Consider the following 18,431-nt stretch of genomic DNA (forward strand, 5'->3'; position numbering starts at 1 on the left):
TGTGCTTAACAATCTCCAGAGACATACAGAGGAGACCACAGGATGGTGGAGGCAGAGACAGGAGTGATGAAGCCAACAAGTTAAGAAGGCCTGGAACCATCCAAAGTTGGAGTCTTTATAGGAACCTGCTGGTACCTTCAATTTAGACTTGTGGCCTCTGGAAATGAGAGAATAAATTTGTTTTAAGCTTAAAAAAAAAAAAAAAAAAAAAAAAGAAGAAGAAGATGAAGAAGAAGAATCATCAGAGAAGCCTGTTAAAAGGCATATTTCAGAGCTGCACTGCAAAGGACCTCGAGATTCTTATTTAAACCAACACTGTAAGCGATTATGACTCATTTAAATATCCGGGTACCATGGGAGTTGAATAAAACAAGACCAGTTTAAAACAAACAAACAAACAAAAAACCAAGAATACCACTTAGGAGGGCAGTGCAGTAGCTCTGGGAGAGGGGCTCTGGACCAGGGGAATCGGGGTTCCCTGCCTTCTCTGATCAACCTGCCTGCCTTGGCTTGTCTCACATCTAGGTCCTTCATCCTCTTCCTTCCCAAGGAGTAGAAAGGGCCCCATCAAATGCAGCTTCATCCTAAGCCAAAGGCTAAAAGGAAGTAGACAGATTTGGTAAATATTTAGAAGGTGGACTAAGAAAGAATCAGAGATTGGTTGGATGGGGAGTTTATATGGAAGGACAAGAGGCTCTTTAGTGTGGAGAAGCTATTGTAATGATATGCAATTTGGTATTAGGGCGTGGGTATGGAAGAGGACGGGTCCCTAAAGGTAAAATGAGTTTTAGTTGATATCTGCTGAGTTTGTCTGAGACATCCAAGTGGAGATGTTCAGAAGTATGAAGTTTAAAGAAAGATCTGGACTAGAAATACAGTTCTACCCACTTCCGTTTGAGACTCACTAGGAAATACGTGGTATTGGAAGTGGGTAGAACTGTCCCAGGAGAGGGAATACGGTAAGAGAAAAGGGATCAGAACAAAACCCAAGGAAGTTAAGGGCAGGGTTGAGGAAGAAAATAAATTGCGAAGAGTGTTAAAGGACAGGCCAGAGATGAGAGGAAAACCTACTTCCTGCGAAGTTTCAAGGACTTCAACAGAAGGGATGCCGAATGGGACTGAATGGGACGCAGAGTGGACTCGGCAAAGGTGACTTTAGTGGCGCTGTGCGGACAGCACCAGAGTGCAGAGGAGCGAGGAGTGGGTGGGAGTGAGGGGTGGAGACGGCTGGCGGGACAGCCTTTCGCGCTGGGCGGTGCGTGACAGCGTCGAGTCAGTCCCCGGTGCTGAGAAGCCGCACTCAGGTCTCAGAAACAAGGCGGCTGCCAGGCCGCGGGCCGCCGGGCACGCGCGTCGGCGCGAGCTTCGTCTGGTGTCCTCCGGATGGAGGCTCCTGCGGGGCCGGGCGCCGGGCCAGGCCAGGAGGTCCGTGGAGTGACAGGGAGGCCAAGCCCAGGGCTCCCAGCGGCGCGGAGGCGGTCGTCGCAGTCGAGGCGAGAGCCGGTGGCAGCCTGTTGGAGGGTGCAGCTTCAAACACCCTCGGGGTTGGCCGAGAGGAAGTTGTGATGCCGCCCCAAGCCGCGGAGGCTGCGCCTGCCCCGCGGAACAAGAGTGTGTCTCGGAGCCTCATGCTGGGCTTCGTTTAGGCTGCCCCTTCCCACGTCTAGTCGGGCCGCCTTCCCCGGCCCGAGGTTCACGTCGAAGGCCTCGAGCCTCTCCCGTCCTCGCCGAGGACCAGCTGGAAGCCATTTTGATTATGCTCCACCACAGAAGGAGGACAATACAGCCCCGCCCAGAGCCAGGCGCGCCCCCGCGGCGGCCCGGGTGCGCGTGTCCGCGCCTCTTCCCGCCGGCCTGGCGGGCGCCGGGCCCAGGCGGCGGCGGCGCAGGGCGGGGGGTGGGGGTGGTTATGTAAGCGTTGCGCGCTCCCGTGAGGCTGCAGCCAATAGGAGACCCCGGCGGCTCGTGCTCGCGCACGCAGGGTGGGGGAGGGAGCGCACGACGTTGCGCGCGCCCTCTCCCTCGTCCACCGCTGCCGCCTCCTTCTTCTGCCGCTCCTGGAGCTGCTTGTGTGCTCGTTCGGTGCGGACCTGGTACCTCTTTTGTGAAGCGGCAGCTGAGGAGACTCCGGCGCTCGCCATGGCCGACGAAAAGCCCAAGGTGAGCTTGGCGCCGGGCAGCGTCGCCTCGTCGCGCGGCCGGGGGACGCCGGCGGCCCGGGGCCGGCCCGAGCCCGCGGCGGGCTCCCAGCGCCTCCCGGGCCCCCCACAAGGCCGGCCCGCGGCTCAGGCCCGGGCGCTCCGCGCCATTTTCCTCCCTCCCTCCCTTCCTCCCTCCCTTCCTCCCTCCCGCGCCGGAGGAGGCCCGCCGCCCTCCCCGCCCCCGGGGCCTCGGCGCGCGCGCGGCGCGAGGCGGGGCGACGAAACGCGGGCGCCCGCGGGTCCCGGCCCCGCGCGGGCTGCTCGGCCGGCCGCGTCTGCGCGTGAGGAGGACGTTGGGGCGCGCGGTGCCCAGCCTCCGCGGACCCCCGCGACCGTGCCGTGCCCGCCCGCCGGCGGCGAGACTCCCCGGCCCGCCACTCGGGGTGGGGGCGGCGGCCGTGCGGGACCCTTGCCCGGGGCCGCGGCGGCCGGCGACTCGGGAGAATCAATGGAGCGCGGGCGCGCCGAGAGCCGGATGCCGGCGGCGGGGGTTCCCGGGGAGAGGCTCCCACCTCCATGGCCTCGGGGCCCGAGGGGAGGGGCGGCGGCCCTGTCCGGTGCCAGCTGCCCCCGAGCCGCGGGGGCCATGTGGCTTCTCGAAGTTGGAGGCCGAGGTCCGAGTGGGGCTGAACTTCGGAGAGGAGCGCGGCGCGGAGGCCCCCGGAGGCTTCCCCTGAGGACCAGGGACGCGCATCTCCGGGCCACAGGGGACCTGCCACTTGGGGTGGTCTGACACGCTCCCCTCCCTCGGCGCTGCTCTTGGAGGATTCGGGGGCTGCAGAGTGTTTCCACACTTGATCCTGGCGAAGTTGGGGTTGGGGCGACGTCTGCACGGAGGACTGGGCAGGAAGCTGTGTGTGTGGCCCATGGCAACAAAGGGGAGGGAGGAGAAGCCCCTACCAGAAAGTAACCGGGGTGATGCTGGAGGCGGCCGAGGGCTGCTCAGGCTGTCCAGCGTGGACGTGGGATCTGAGTTGCTAGAGTTTGGTAACTTTTTAACAAGAGGATGGAGTTTTGAATTGCGATTTCTCTCCCTGCACTGTTTCAGCAATTCTACTTAGAGCACTTTGCGAAGAGAAAGGACACTTATTTTTATCTTTTTTGAGTGTGTGGGGGGGGGAGGAGATATTTTGGCAGTGACAGAATATGCCGTTTTAGACAATTCATCCCGAAAGAGAACGTTGTGTACTAAATTGAGCGGGACCCAGTTTTTAAAATGTATTGTTGTCACTGATAGCATTTCATGTAGGTTCTTGTTTCCCAGACAGCTATCTGAAGCCTGCAGAATTTCGAGTATTTCATATTAATTTTGGGGTCTGAAAGTAGCAGTATGCTGCTGATCATACCTAATGAGAAACCTGTTGATTTTTTGAAGCAACTTGTGCTGCTGTTGTTGCTACTGTTTTTCACATTTTCCAAATAATACTTTATTATTTTTCAACAGGAAGGAGTCAAGACTGAGAACAACGATCATATTAACTGAAGGTGGCGGGGCAGGATGGTTCTGTGGTGCAGTTTAAGATTAAGAGGCATACACCACTTAGTAAACTAATGAAAGCCTATTGTGAACGACAGGTGAGGAATTGATATTCGTACTTACCCTTAATGCGGTTATCTTGAAAATAAACGTTTCTGGAGACTAGCACGGAGACTGACATACTATTACAAGATTTTTGCAGGATGAATATACATGTATATATTTGCATATCAGTTTTATTATGCACTTGGTATATTGATTACTCATGAAAACCCTTAAGATGCTTTGGTTAGTGTTTGTGATTCTAATATTAAACCAGAAATACATCGAATTATATTCACTTGGCTATTTCCTGAGGGAATGTTATTTTTAATAAGAAAATGAGTGAACTTGGTAAAATTTCTTGTCAGGTTCTTGTTTTAGATCCATTAAAAAATTTTTTTTGTTGGGACATTTTAAATATTTTAACTGCTTGGAAAGAAATGTGGTTTTTTAAGGACCAAAGCATTAATAATAGAGACTATATATACCACTTAATTACATCTTTAGCCCTAGAGGTCAGAAAATTTTTAATCCTGCTGAGCCAAGCATAAATTCGTTATTAGGGACATTTGCATTTTATTTAGGAAAACAGTATGTGGATACCAAGAAAAGGAAGTAGTGGTTTCTTTGAACATATGCTGGAAAGTAAATAGGATTTTTTTTTTTTTTTTTTTTTTTTGGCGGGGTGATTTGAACTATTGAACTCAGGGGCACTTGACCACTGAGCTGTATCCCCAGTCCCATGGGTCTCACTGAGTTGCTTAGCACCTCAGTTTTGCTGAGGCTGGCTTTAAACTGGTGATCCTCCTACCTCAGCCTCTCTAGTCACTGGGATTACAGGAGTGTGCCACCGCTCCAGGCTTAAGGTGGCTTTTGCAAGTTTAACCAAAACTCTGAATCCTAGATTTGTTCATTCAACCTGTCAGCAGAAGTGGTTTGTTTTTTGTTTTCTTGATTATATAAAAGGTGAGAAAATCATTTTTTTTTAAGACTAGAATAATTTATTACATAATGAGATCCTAAAACAACAAAATAACAAGTCCCCAAATAGAGCTTGAGCTAATGCTTGGGCTTAAATCTGTGACACCTAAGGATATTTGTAGGTAATGGTTGAAGTTACAAACTTTTTGAGTGTTCAAAGCTTTAATTTATATGTATTTTATTTATAATGTAGTAGGAGAATGCTCAATGTTTGTTTGCTTATGCTGGGAATTGAATGCAGGGATGCTTTTTCCACTGAGCTGCATCACTAGCCCCTTTAAAAAAATTTTTTTTTTTCTTTTGACTCAGTGTCCTTACTAAGTTTTAAAGCCATGCTAAATTGTCACGTCTGGCCTCAAACTTGTGATCCTCCTGCCTCAACCTCCCAAATCACTAGGATTATAAGCTGAGCCATCATATTCTGGCACGGTGTTCATAATTTTGCTTTTGTTTGCTTGCTTTTTGGTACTGGGGATTGAACCCAAGGGTACTATGCCATTGAACTGTATTCCCATTATTATTATTATTATTATTACTATTACCACCCACGAAGGATTGAACCCAGGGGGGCTTAACCACCTAGCCACATCCCCAGCCCCTTTTTTATATTTTATTAGAGACAGGGTCTTACTGAGTTGCTCAGGGACTCTCTAAGTTGCTGAGCCTGGGTTTGAACTGGCGATTCTCCTACCTCAACCTCCCAGATCGCTGGGATTACAGGTGTGTGCTACCGTGCCCAGCTACCATTATTTTTTATTTTGAGATGGTCTCATTCAGTTACCAAGGCTGCCCTGGAATTTGCCATTCTTCTGCCTCATCCAGAATTTGCTGGAGTACATACTGTGCCACCCTTCCTATCTTTTGCTCATACTTCATTTTCATATATAAATTTACACTTTCTTTTGGTACTGGGAATTGAACCTAGCAGTGCTTTTCACCACTGAGCTACATCTTCAGTCTTTATTAATACAGGGTCCCTACTAAATTGCTGAGGCTGGGCTTCGAACTTGCCATTCTACCTCAGCTTCCTGAGTTGTTGGGATTATAGATGCTTAGCACCCACGCCCAGAATAAATTTGCAATTCTTTTGAAGATCTTCAACATATTCTCATTTGTGGAATTTTGGTGAAAATCCCCCAAATATTAAGTTTTTTTTTTTTTTTTTTTTTTGGTGGTTGGTGGTACTAGGGATCTACCACTGAGCTACCCCCCAGCCAAACATGTACTTTTTGTGCTATTAATACTTATGCACTGGGCATCTTCCATATTTGAACTAGTGCCTCTTAGGATATGGGGAAATTTTAAAGGGTGATCTTTTTGTGGAACTTAAATATTGAAACCTTATGCAAAAGGGATAAGTACAAATAAAAAACACTTTCAGAAAGTAAAGGGCTCAGTGGCACCAGAATGTAATCCCAGTGACTCTGGAGGCTGAAAACAGGAGGATTGCAAATTTGAGGCCAACCTCTACCAGTTTATTGACAGAATAAAAAAAACAAAAAGTTTGGGGATGTAGCTCAGTGGTAGAGTGGATTCAATCCCTAATTCTGCAAAAAAAGAAATACAAATAAACTTAGGCTTTGATTTCTTTTGGAAATATTGTCTTCATATCTTTTCAAATATTACAAAGTTTTAGGTTTTAAATTGTCTTTGTTTAATACTTTAGAGGAGTGAGATTGAAAGAATTTTATGAAGACTCACCATCACCTAGTTCAATCCATTCACATATTATAGCAGTGCTTTTTTACTTATCTGCCGTTTACCTAAATGCCTAGTGGGTGGTAATGGACATCAAACTAGGTGCCAGAAAAACGAAAGGGATAGCATACCCTGTGTACTCAAGATTGTTCTCATAGGAGATTGTTCTGAGACCAAGATTTTAATTAGATCAATTCATAATTTTTTGTTTTCCTGCTTTTAAAATCAATTTTAGCATATTTTCACAGTGGTAAGTAAAGTTTTTCTTGAATTTTTCTGGTTATTAGGACTAATGCTAAGGTTGGGTTATATTTGACTAAACTCGTTAGTCACTCATTTGTGTAGAGGACATAACACTGTCCATAAAAATAAACTTTCTAGCTAAGTGTGGGATGGCACATGACTATAATCCCAGTGGTTTCTGGAGGCTCACAGGAGGTATTGCAAGTAAGCTAACCTCAGCAACTTAGTGAGACCCCCTTCTCAAAAAATAAAAGGATTGGGTTGGGCTCATTGATTGGAGCTAAGATCTGATCCAGAAGGAGCTCTGAAAGATATTTATTCCTATTTCCTCTTAAGTTGGGATGACATCTTTAAGTTTTTTTTTTTTTTTGGAGGGGGGGGTACCTGAGATTGAACCCAGGGGCACTTAACCACTGAGCCACATCCCTAGCCCCCCCCCACCCCGCCTTTTTTTTTTTTCCTTTTAAATTTTGAAACAGGGGTCCTTACTGAACTTCTTAGGGCCTCACTAATTTGCGGAGGCTGGCTGTGATCCTCCTGCCTCAGCCTCCTGAGCTGCTGGGATTACAGGCATGCACCATATTTGTTTTTATGTTGGTGGTGAGGATCTAATTCAGTGCCTCACAGGTACCAGGCAAACACTCTACCACTGAGCATAACCTCAGCCCTGGCTCAAGCATGATATTCTCCATTTCCATCAATTTACCAGCAAATGACATAAAATTATGATTTTTTTTTATGCAGAGTAGAACTCCATTGTGTGGTGTATGTGTCTGTATGTAGCACAATTTCTTAATCCATTTCATCTATTGATGGGCTCCCTGTGCTGATTCCATATTTTACCCTATTGTGAATTTGGTTTCCCTGTCTAAGAAAGAGTTAAATGTCTCAATTGACCTGATTACCCTGCTGCTTAAGAGTAGGTTCAGGCTATTCAAAAGACTTTATTCCTATCCAATTTGCATAGCTTAAGTTTTTTGGCAGTTGTGAATTCCTAACCAAGGATTTGTGTTTATCTTAACTGGGGGAATCCAGGCACCTCTACTATTGAGGTATATGCCTGGTCCTTTTCTTTTTAATTTTAAGTCAGGATCTTGTTTTGTTGTTGAAGTGGCTTTAAATTTGTAATCCTCCTACCTCAGCTTCCAGAGTCTCTGGGTTACAGGCACGTGTCATCTCACTCAGCTTGGACCAAGGATTTCTAGTCGGGCACTCTGAATGTATTCATGGTCCTGAGGAACTTCTGTTACATTTTATCTGTAGAGGAGTTCTAGTGTTTTGTCTGACGGCATCTTCAACTGGACATGTAATGGGAAGTTCTGTGTTTTTACCCCCTAGAAATCAGCTTTTTTCTTTGGTGTCTTCACTCAGTTGAAGTCTAAACCTTGGAGTAAACCAGGTGTGGTGGTGCAGGCCTGTAATCCCTGTGGCTTGGGAGGCTGAGGCAGGAAGCCAACAAATTTCAACAACTTAGTGAGACCCTGTCTCAAACTAAAAACAGTCTGGGGATGTAGTTTAGTGGTGAAGTGCCCCTGGGTTCAATCCCTTGTACCAAGAAAACCCTGCCAAAACCTTGGAGTCATCCTTGATGATGCTATCGTAACTCATGAAATCCTCCAGCAATTTGTTCTTTTATCTGTGCTGTGTAATACAGTAGCCAGAAGCCATGTCACTATGGACCACTTGGAATATTCCTAGTATTAAGATGTGCTTTAAAATATGAAGTTATACAATGGAATTTTGAAACCTTAGTATTAAAAAAGGAAGTATCTCAATTTTTAAATGTTGATTGATGTTAAAATGATAGTTTTTTTGTTCTGTGTGTGCATGTTTGTGTACTGGGATTGAACATAGGTGCAGTCTATCACTGTGTTATGCCCCTAGCCCTTTTTATTGCTTGATACATTTGTTTTTTGTGATGCTGAGGATTGGAAACCCATGGTTTAACCACTGAGCAACATCCCCAGCTCTTTTTTCTTTTCTTTTCTTTTTTTTTTTTTTTTTTTTTCCTTTTTCTTTTCTTTCGGAGACAGTGTTTTTGCTGAGTGTTAGGGCTTGGCTATGTTGCTGAGGCTGGCCTGGAACCTGCAATCCTCCTGCCTCAACTTCTCAAGTGGCTGGGATTGCAGGTGTTTCACCCTGGTGCCTGTTGAACCTAGGGCTTCAGCCTCCTGATTACAGGATTGTGCCACTGCACCCAGCTATGTAGCTAACGTTTTAATGAATAGATGAGATAGACAATCACATGGCTTGAAGCCATTTTATTTTGGTCTTGATTAGTTACTTCCACAGAGCTTTAACTGTGTCCACTAAGATGTAAGCTCTATGAGAATAGAGACCTTTTTTTTTTTTTTTTTTTTTTTTTAAATACACCTCCTGGTGCTGGGTATCAAACCCAGGGCCTCATGAATGCTAGGCGAGCTCTGTACCACTGAGCCTCATCCAGTCCAGTAGTGACTTCTTGTTCTAAATCAGTACTCAGTAGTTTAGAACAAGCTCAAAAAATGCTTCTGAAATGGTAGGTTACATTCAAATTAATAAATCCAGTAGTTTGGTTTATAAGTTTTTTAATTATATGAAGAATGTACCCACTGTATGTCAGCCACATAGGCTTTATCTGAGAAGGCATACTGTTTTCATTTTAATATAGATTTATTTTGATATATCATGGAGTGTCTTGGTGGTTTCAGAGAAAACAGAATCACTGATTTAGTCTAGTTCATTTTGTGAAATGAAGAAACAGGGTCCCAAAGAAATCTCAACTCTCATGTCATAACTAGCTCAGGAATGATGTTGATACAGAAGAGGAACTCAAATTCTGGTTTGCAGAATCTTAAAGGAACATCTCCTTTGGACTTAGAACTTTCATTGAGGAGGAAAAGCATAAAAAGCAGGAGTTAAATTATCTAAGAAAATAGCTATAGGAGATCAGTGACTACAAGTAACTTAATATATTTCATGTTTGGGCTTTCATAGTTTAGCCATGTGTGGTGGTGCTTGTCCTAATCCAGCTACTCAGGAGGCTGAGGCAGGAGGATCACAGTTTCGAGGCCAGCCTCAGCAAATTAGTGAGACCTTGTCTTAAATAAAAAGGTCTAGGGGTATAGCACAGTGCTAAAATGCCCTTTCATTTAATCCCCCAGTATTTCTCATGAACATAAACACAAAATCTCAGCATAGCTCTTCTAGTTATTCTGTGTACATTTTTAATGCTCTAAATAAGGGATACAGTTTGCTTATGTTCTCTAGTTTTGCCCTTTTTTCTCTCTTTTGAGTGGCCACACCATTGACCTTACCAGTGGATGTAGTGAAACAAGGATCCCAGAATACAGAAGGTGCTTAGTATTTTATTGATATTTTATTGAAACAAGGAATTTCTTCAATGGAGCATTGGTAAATACAAAATACTGAGCAGTTAATGGCTTGACATTGAATTCTTCCTTTCTTTTTATTTATTTTTATTTTTGAATTCTTCCTTTGTGTAAATACAAAATAAGTTTGTCATTTTGAAATGTGAATTACAGTATGGATGTCACCTGCCTGGTGGGAGATTACTTATATTTTCTTAAGCAAGACATCAAACACTTGACTAGGATTTTAAAGGAAATCATTATGATCTTCATATTTATGGATATATTTACACACAGATTGGTGACTTCTTGTTAAATAAGGGAATGCAGGTGTTAGCATATATTTTGTTACTTTGTTTCAATATTTCGAGTACTTGGTTTAATTGAAGGAATTGATATTTAAGGGAGTTTATGTAACAAATTGTAATGAGTTTGAAATTGAACATGATACAGGAGTGTCTAAGTTATTTTCCTGTCATGTTGTCATTTGGCTGTCATTCCCAACAGCTTTGCTGCTTTTCCCTCCCCCTAACCCCACTTGCCACCTCTTTACCAGGTAAGTAATGCTTCTCAAGTAAACGCTGGGATCAGTTTTTTTTGTTTTTGCTTTTGTTTGTTTGTTTGATTTTTGTTGTGCTGGTACCTGGGATTGAAGCCAGGGGCGTTTAATCACTGAGTCCCATCCCATTACTTTTTTATGTCAGGGTCTCACTGAGTTGCTAGGGCCTCACTAAATTGTTGAGGCTGAATTTGAACTTACAATCCTCCTGCCTCCGCATCTGGAGTCACTGGGATTACAGATATGCACCACTGTGCCCAGCTTGGAATCAGTTTTGTAGAAGGGGCATGTTTACATGAATTTAAATATATCTTGAAGCCAGACTCAATTTTTGGTGGGGCAGGGGGTTCCAGAGATTGAACCCGAGAGGTGCTTAACCACTGACCACATCCCCATTCCTTTTTATTATTATTAAAAATTCTTTTCCCCCTCAATTTTGAGATATAGGGTCTCACTGAGTTGCCCAGGCTGGCTTCCAACTTGCAGTTCTCCTGCTTTGGCCTCCTAAATGACTGGGATTACTGCTGTGTGACATAGTACCCAGCTTTTTGGAGAATTTTTTTTGAGGGGTGGGGGTTGCTGAACCCAGGTCCTTGTGCTTCCGAGGCAAGCATTGTACCTTGAGTTATATCCTCAGCCCTGGGGAACTTTTTTTTTTTGGGGGGGGGGGGGGGTCGGGATTTGAACTCAGGGCCTTGTGCATGCAAAGCCAGCACTCTACCAATTAAGCTGTATTCCCAGCCCTTCCTAGAGAACTTTTAATGTGTGTTTGTTGCTTCAGATTTCCTTCCCAGTGTCTTTGTGACTCACAAATGCAATATTTGTCTCAAGGCATGCTGTGTTCAACTTTAGAGTAGCTGTGATCTGAAAAGAATAAAACAGCTTTAAAAAATGAAGTACTGGTTTTCTCCCATTTATTTTTTTGGTGGTGCTGTGATATAGAACCCAGACCTTGCACATGCTGGGTGTCCACTGAACTATATCCTGGGCCCCACATCCCACCCCTTTTTGGGGGTTATACTGGGCTTTGAACCCAGGGGTGCTTCACCACTGAACTATACCCCCAACCCTTTTTATTTTGAGACAGGGCCTCGCTAAGTTGCTGAGGCTGACCTTGGGTTCATGATCCCTGTCTCAGTCTCTGGAGTTGCCAGAATTACAGGTGTGTGCGCTACTGCACCTGGCTCCCCAGCTCAATTTATTCTTTTCAAAAAAATCAAACATGCTGCATTTTATTTTTATGTGGTTCTGAGTATTGAACACAGTGCCTCACACATGCTAACTTATTGATGGTTATTTATTTAGATGCGTCTTTTAGTATTCATGATTAAATATGTGTGTAGTTTTATCTGAATGGAGTTTTTTCTTTACATGCTGCTTCTTTTAAACTCTTGTTCAGGGTTTGTCGATGAGGCAGATCAGATTCCGATTTGATGGGCAGCCAATTAATGAAACAGACACACCTGCACAGGTAAAAAAAACTTCTGCTATTTGGAAACATTGTGTTGTTTTTTTTTTTTTTTTTTATAAACAGCTTTGTATATTTGTTGAACTTTTTGACTTTGGAATGTATTCTTGCACAGTTTAAAGGTATGTGAAATATGTCTAAAGGAGAACAGAAAGGAAAAAAATTGGACTAGATTGAGGAAATGCCAGTGGTTTTTAATTACCCAGTTACTACTCAGTAAAGGGTTATTTAATTACTTAATAAATCCCATTTTTCCCCTATTATCAGCAGTATTTGGAGAAAAGGATTAAAACTGTTGTCTCTTTCTTCAAAAATATGTTTCATTTTGGTTTTTTTTTGCTGCAGCCCTTGATCATGCCCAGGGTTCTCCACAGGTAATTGGTTAGCTATGGATTCTGCCCATTTAGCTCCTTTTGCTGAAGTGATTTTTTGCTTTTATCTATTCTCTGGAACTAATGGCTCTAAGTGCCAAGTTCCCCCCCCCCCCCTTTCTCTCTTTCTCTCTCTTTTTGGTGGTGCTGGGGATTGAACCCACATGCTAGGCAAACATTCTACTAACTGAGCTGTATCCCTGGCCCCACTGCCAAGTCTGTTGATACCTCAGTTTGACAGGAAGAATTCTTGATAGTAAGAGATTTTTCCACAAACACTTTTCTATGAAAGGTGATGGTCTCTGATCCCTTAATCTTTTTTTCATATCAGTTTGTTCTGTGACTTGTATGGGATTGGCTGTTCTATCTCCTACAGCAGAAACTTTTTTTTTTTTTTTTTTGCGGTACTGGGGATCGAACTCAGGGCCTTGTGTTTGCGAGGCAAGCACTCTACTAGCTGAGCTATCTCCCCAGCCCTCAGAAACTCTTTCTTAAGAATTTTTTTTTTAGTTGTTGATGAACGTTTAGTTTATTTATTATATGGTGCAGTGGATCAAACCCAGTGCCTCACATATGCTAGGCAAGTGTTCTTTCCACTGAGCCACAACCCCAGCCAGAAACACTTCCTCTTTACCATCTCAATTTAAGGCTTTAGTCCTAGAAACAAATAATTTACTTCATAGCAGAAATTTAAATTGCATCATTTATACTTTTGAATTTCAATTTCGTTGCCCAATAAAAGCTAGAAACAGATAAATGTGACATGAGTGAAGTAGCACATCCAGATATGGTTTTGTTGATAATCTTCAAAAAATTGACATGTCTGAGTTTTCCAGCAAATAATATTTTGAAGAAATTTCCATTGGTGAGTCTCCATGGAACAATTACATATTATAGCCACTAGGAGGTGCTATATTCTCTATAAATGAGGGGGAAATGATCTCTTGAAGGCATTTAAAGTTTCAGTAAAAAACTTACATTTCGGGCTGGGGAGATAGCTCAGCTGGTAGAGTGCTTGCCTTGCAATCACAAGGCCCTGAGTTCAATCCCCAGCACCGCAAAATAAATAAGTAAATAAAACCTTACATTTCAGTATGCAAATGGTAAAACTTAATGAAGAGCATTTGGTCTTGAGGTGGACTTGGTGGTGCACATCTGTAATCCCAGCAATTTGGGAGGCTGAGGCAGGATTGCAAGTTTAGGGTTAGCCTTTGCAATTTTGCAAGATCCTGTCTCAAAAAATATAAAGATCTGGGGATGTGGCTTAGTGATAAAGCCACTAAGTTCAATCCCCAGTACAGGGTTGGTGGTGGAGGAAAAAAACTGACCTTGATGGATTATAAAATATTTAAATACAACTTGGAATTATTTTGGTTCATTTTAGAATTCTCAGTATTTGTCAAATTACATAATTGTGGTAAGTCACGAGTTTAACAGCTCTTTTTATGTAAATTCTTTTTAAGAGCACACAGTTAGGGGTGTGACAGGGGCAAGGGAAGAATGGAGGAACTTTGGATGGTGTAGTGGAAAATGGGGCAGGAGGAGGTGGGGGAAGGAAAGATAATAGACTGAGACAGACATCATTACCCTACATACATGTATGGTTACATGAATGGTGTGAATCTACATTGTGTACAACAATAGAAATGAAAAGTTGTACCCCATTTGTGTACATTGAATCAAAATGCAGTCTATGTTTAAAAAAAAAAAAAAGCAGTAAGTATGTGCCCCTCATTCTGCTTAATGGCTTAGTGATAGTTCATTTTACAGAACTGGAGAATGAGAGTCATGAATTTATTTTAGTAGGTTCTGGGAATTGAACCTGGGGTACTTTATCACTGAGCAATACATCTACAGCCTTTTTTTTTTTTTTTTTTTTTTTTTTTTGAGGCAGGTCTGCCTAAATTGTTAAGGCAGTCCTTGACTTTGTTTTCCTTTTACCTCCTGCCTCTGCCTACCCAGTATAATCCTTGGGATTATAGGCAAGTTGCCACCACACCCAGCTAGAGTTAAGAATATTTTAATATTTAATATTATCCCTACTTTAAGTATATTTGTACTTCCTTAGAGTTTCCTTTCTTTTCCTTAGGTATCCAAGGAAACTTTTATCTTCAGAAATACCACTTTTTAGCTGGGCTTCTATAATCCCAGAAACTCTTAAGGCTGAGGCAGGAGGATTGCAAGTTCCAGGCCAAATTGAACAATTTTGTGAGACCCTCCCCAAAATAAAAATTTAAAAAGAGCTGGGAATGTAGTTCAGTGATAGAGCACCCCTGATTTTAGTCCCCTGTTCTGAGAGACAGGGTGATTGGGTTTTAGAAGGAATGGTTTAAAAGTTAATTTGTAGCATAGTAAACAATTATGAAGCTGATTGACTTTACAATGTTTCCATGTGTGCTAAGACCTTACTATTACCATTGTTGTTTTACATATAGTGTGTGGATAGTAAATCTTATCAACTAGATTTTTTTAAATAGCATTTAGAATTTTAAATATTTTTTATGTAAATAAATATCCATGATGAAGCAGTTCAAAACTCTTATTGCCTATTATCTCCATCCTTGATGCCCTTGATCCTCTATTTTGCATAAGGATTGTGTGTGTGGATACTGTGCACACATACACACACCCACACACAACCTGTCGACATTTCATAAAATTATAAAAAACATCTAATCATACCATAAGCTATTAATCTGCTTAGTTTTTACTTTTGGTGTTTAGAGTAATACTGTACCTTTGGGATATTATATTTATTTCTTTGAGTTTCTGTTTACTTTGAAGTTATTCCCATCTTTTTCTGATCTAAATATTGCAGTGAGGTCCAGTGGATATTCATGGACATGTTTAGCTTTTTAACTTAAAAAATAAGATTTCTGTAGCATTCATTTAAAAAAGAGGCCAAGTGAAAAATGACTTAATTAGAATTTGATGCCTAATTAAGCTATGATATCTAAGATAATCAGTGGTCTTAAATTTTTTTTTATTTTTTTTTATACTAGTTGGAAATGGAGGATGAAGATACAATTGATGTGTTCCAGCAGCAGACAGGAGGTGTCTACTAAAAAGGGAACCTGCTACTTTACTTCAGAACTCTGTTCCTACAGACCAAGAATACATTCTTAATTAGAAAACTGCAATTTGGTTCCACCACATCCTGACTACTACAGTATAGTTTTCTCTATTCTTTCATTTTCCCCTTCCCCATTCCTTTATTGTACATAAAGTAACTGGTGTATGTGCACAAGCATATTGCATTTTTTTTTTTTTTTAACTAAATGGCCAATGATATGTTTTGATTGACATCAAATGGAGATGGGATGGGGAAAAATACTGGTTCTGTGAAATTATCCCCTTTCTCCATTAGTGGCATGCTCATTCAGCTCTTATCTTTATATTCCAGTAAGTTATTTTGCTCTCACTGTTTTAACAAAAAACAAAAAACAAAAAAAAAAAAAAAACCTGAACAACATAAAAATCCTTGCATACCTTGTTCGATTGGAGAATTTTAATGTTTTTCATTTATCATTGTAAAACCAAGGACAATTTTATAACTTTTTTGTACGTAGCTGTTACATGTAGGGCAATCTGTCTTTAAGTAGGGGTAAATTACTCTTAAAAAAAAAGATTCCTAGATAGTTTTCCCTTCAAGTCAAGCGTCTTGTTGTTTAAATAAACTTCTTGTTTAAAATGAGCTGTTTTCTTTATTGAGGAGTATTAAATAGAAAGCTGAAGCCTAGAATGAAAACATGATATGAATGGGCCTGTTGGAAGTAACATTTTAGAAAAGAAATGAAGGTGCTAAGCATTTCTGAAAGACTTGCTACAAAACAAGGAATAGCAAAGTTGTATAAATGATTAGCATTGGAATTTTCAGCCTCTTCAAAAAAAGCTCTGGTGCCAGGCTTGGTACACCTGTTATCCCAGCAGCTCAGGAGGCTGAGGCAGGAGGATCGGATCTCAAGTTCACAGTCAGCCTCAGCAAAGGCCCTTAGCAACTTAGTGAGACCCTGTCTCAAAAAGGGCTGGAGATGTGACTCAGTGTTCAGTCCTTCTGGGTTCAATTCCTGCCATCAAAAAAAAAGAAAAAGCTTTGTTAAGTCCAGTTCCAACAATGCAACTCTAGTAGCAAAGTATTTGGGTCATAATGTTGTGACATTCACTAAGAATATTCTCTTCTGTAACCATTACCCAAAGAAGAATAGGAAAAGATTCTAATTTTGCTTTCTCAGCTGGTAAGTCACCTCACAGTTTGAGTAAAATGTCCCTAATGTAACAAAGTTTTTGTTCCTCATTTAGAGGTGCTGAGGGACAGAAAATTCCTCTATCTTAGAGCTTAAATACTGCAGGACACTTCATTTTTAAGAATGTATGGAGAGAGATTATAGCTTTATAAACATAGTTTATCCAATTTTAGCTTTTTTTTTTGGGGGGGGGGGCTACTGGGAATTGAACCCAGGGATGCTTTAACCACTGACCCCCATCCCCAGCCCTTTTTATGTTTTATGTTGAGACAAGGTCTTGGTACATTGCTTCAGCCTCACTAAACTGCTGGTCCTGAACTTGTGAAACCCCTCCCCTCCCCAGTTCAATCCCCAATACTAGGAATTGAATCCAAGAGCACTCACCACTGAGTTACATCCTTAGGTCTTTTTTGTTTTGTTTTTTTAAACTTTGAGAGGAGATCTCACTAAGGAGGTTGGCCTGGAGATTGGCAGTCCTCCTGCCTTGGCCTTCAGAGTCACTGGGATTACAGGAACACTCCACCACATTCCCAGAAGGGTTTTTTGTCACGTGATTAGTCATTAAAACTGGGACATGGGCTGGGTATGGTAGTGCACCATTGTATTCCAGTTACTCCTGAGGCTGAAACAGGAGGATTGCAAATTGGAAGGCAGCATGGCCAATTTAGCAAGACCCTGTCTTAGAAATATTTGAGCCAGATCTAGTGGTGCACACCTATAATCCCATTGACAGGAGACTGAGGTAGGAGGATCACAAGTTCAAAACCAGTGTCAGCAATTTGTCAAGACCTAAGCAATTTATGTAGACCCTGGGGCCAATCCTTGGTGTTGCTTTAAAAAAAGAAAAGAAAAAAAAAAAAGCAAAACCAGAACTTGAGATTGTGTTTCCTGATGCTCCTCTCTTCATTTCCTCAATGATTATACATAAGACCTTTTTCAGTCAATTCCCAAGTGCTGTCATGTCTTGTAATTCACTCTACCTGTTTTTTCAGTATGGTATTTACATTCCCATTTATGTGGTAAATGACCTTCCCCAGAGACAGGAGGAATTCAGTAGGGTTTTTAGCTTTGTATATGTATGAGTCTGGAATCAAAGTGAATTTTAGTGTTTCTTTCAGGGGATGAAGGTGGTACTCAACCACTAAGCTACACCCCCAGCCTTATTTTTTGTATTTTTACTTAGAGACAGGGTCTCACTGAGTTCGCTTAAGGCCTTGCTTTTGCTTAGGCTGGCTTTGAACTCCTGCCTCAGCCTCCCAAGTAGCTGGGATTACAGGCCTGTGCCACCTTGCCTGGTGAACGTTAGTTTCTTACATGTATAGTGGTATCGGCCTGTTTTTTCAAAATTTGTACTGTAAAGTTGGAAACTTTTTTACACAAGAATTCTCAGTTTGAGAATTGAGAAGCCTAGTATGATTGAACACATAATCTCAGCTACTAGTAGGTGGGACAGGAGGATCCAGACTAACCTGGGCAACTCAGTAAGACCCTGTCCCCCAAAATATTGGAGTTGTAGTAACTTGGTAGAGACTTGCCTGGGTTCCGTACTCTGTTGAAAAAAAAAAAAAAAGTTCTTTGTTAGAGGAGATCAGGTAAGGATAGTTTTCTATACTTGGTACTCTAGAGTACTATTAAATATTGGAATTTGTGGTGTCCTTAAAATTAGATGACTGGGCATAGTGGCACACCACTGTAATTGCTATGACTTAGGATAATGAAGTAGAAGAATCTCAATTTCAAGCCACCTTTGGCAATTTAGTGAGATTCTGTCTCAAAAAATAAAAGGGACTAGGGTTG

General features: G+C 42.3%; 1 protein-coding gene across 1 annotated transcript; it reads left to right on the forward strand.

Moving 5' to 3' along the window:
• Positions 1-1,995: 1,995 nt before the first annotated feature.
• SUMO2 (small ubiquitin like modifier 2) lies at positions 1,996-16,084 on the forward strand. Its single transcript, XM_079133189.1, is given in 5 exon segments — positions 1,996-2,160; positions 3,646-3,679; positions 3,682-3,776; positions 11,951-12,022; positions 15,393-16,084. Coding segments are annotated over 5 exon segments (285 nt in total). The 5' UTR covers positions 1,996-2,139; the 3' UTR covers positions 15,456-16,084.
• The last annotated feature ends 2,347 nt before the right edge of the window (positions 16,085-18,431 follow it).

This window comes from Sciurus vulgaris, assembly GCF_902686455.1.
Source record: "Sciurus vulgaris genome assembly, chromosome: 3".
Lineage (NCBI taxonomy): Eukaryota > Metazoa > Chordata > Mammalia > Rodentia > Sciuridae > Sciurus > Sciurus vulgaris.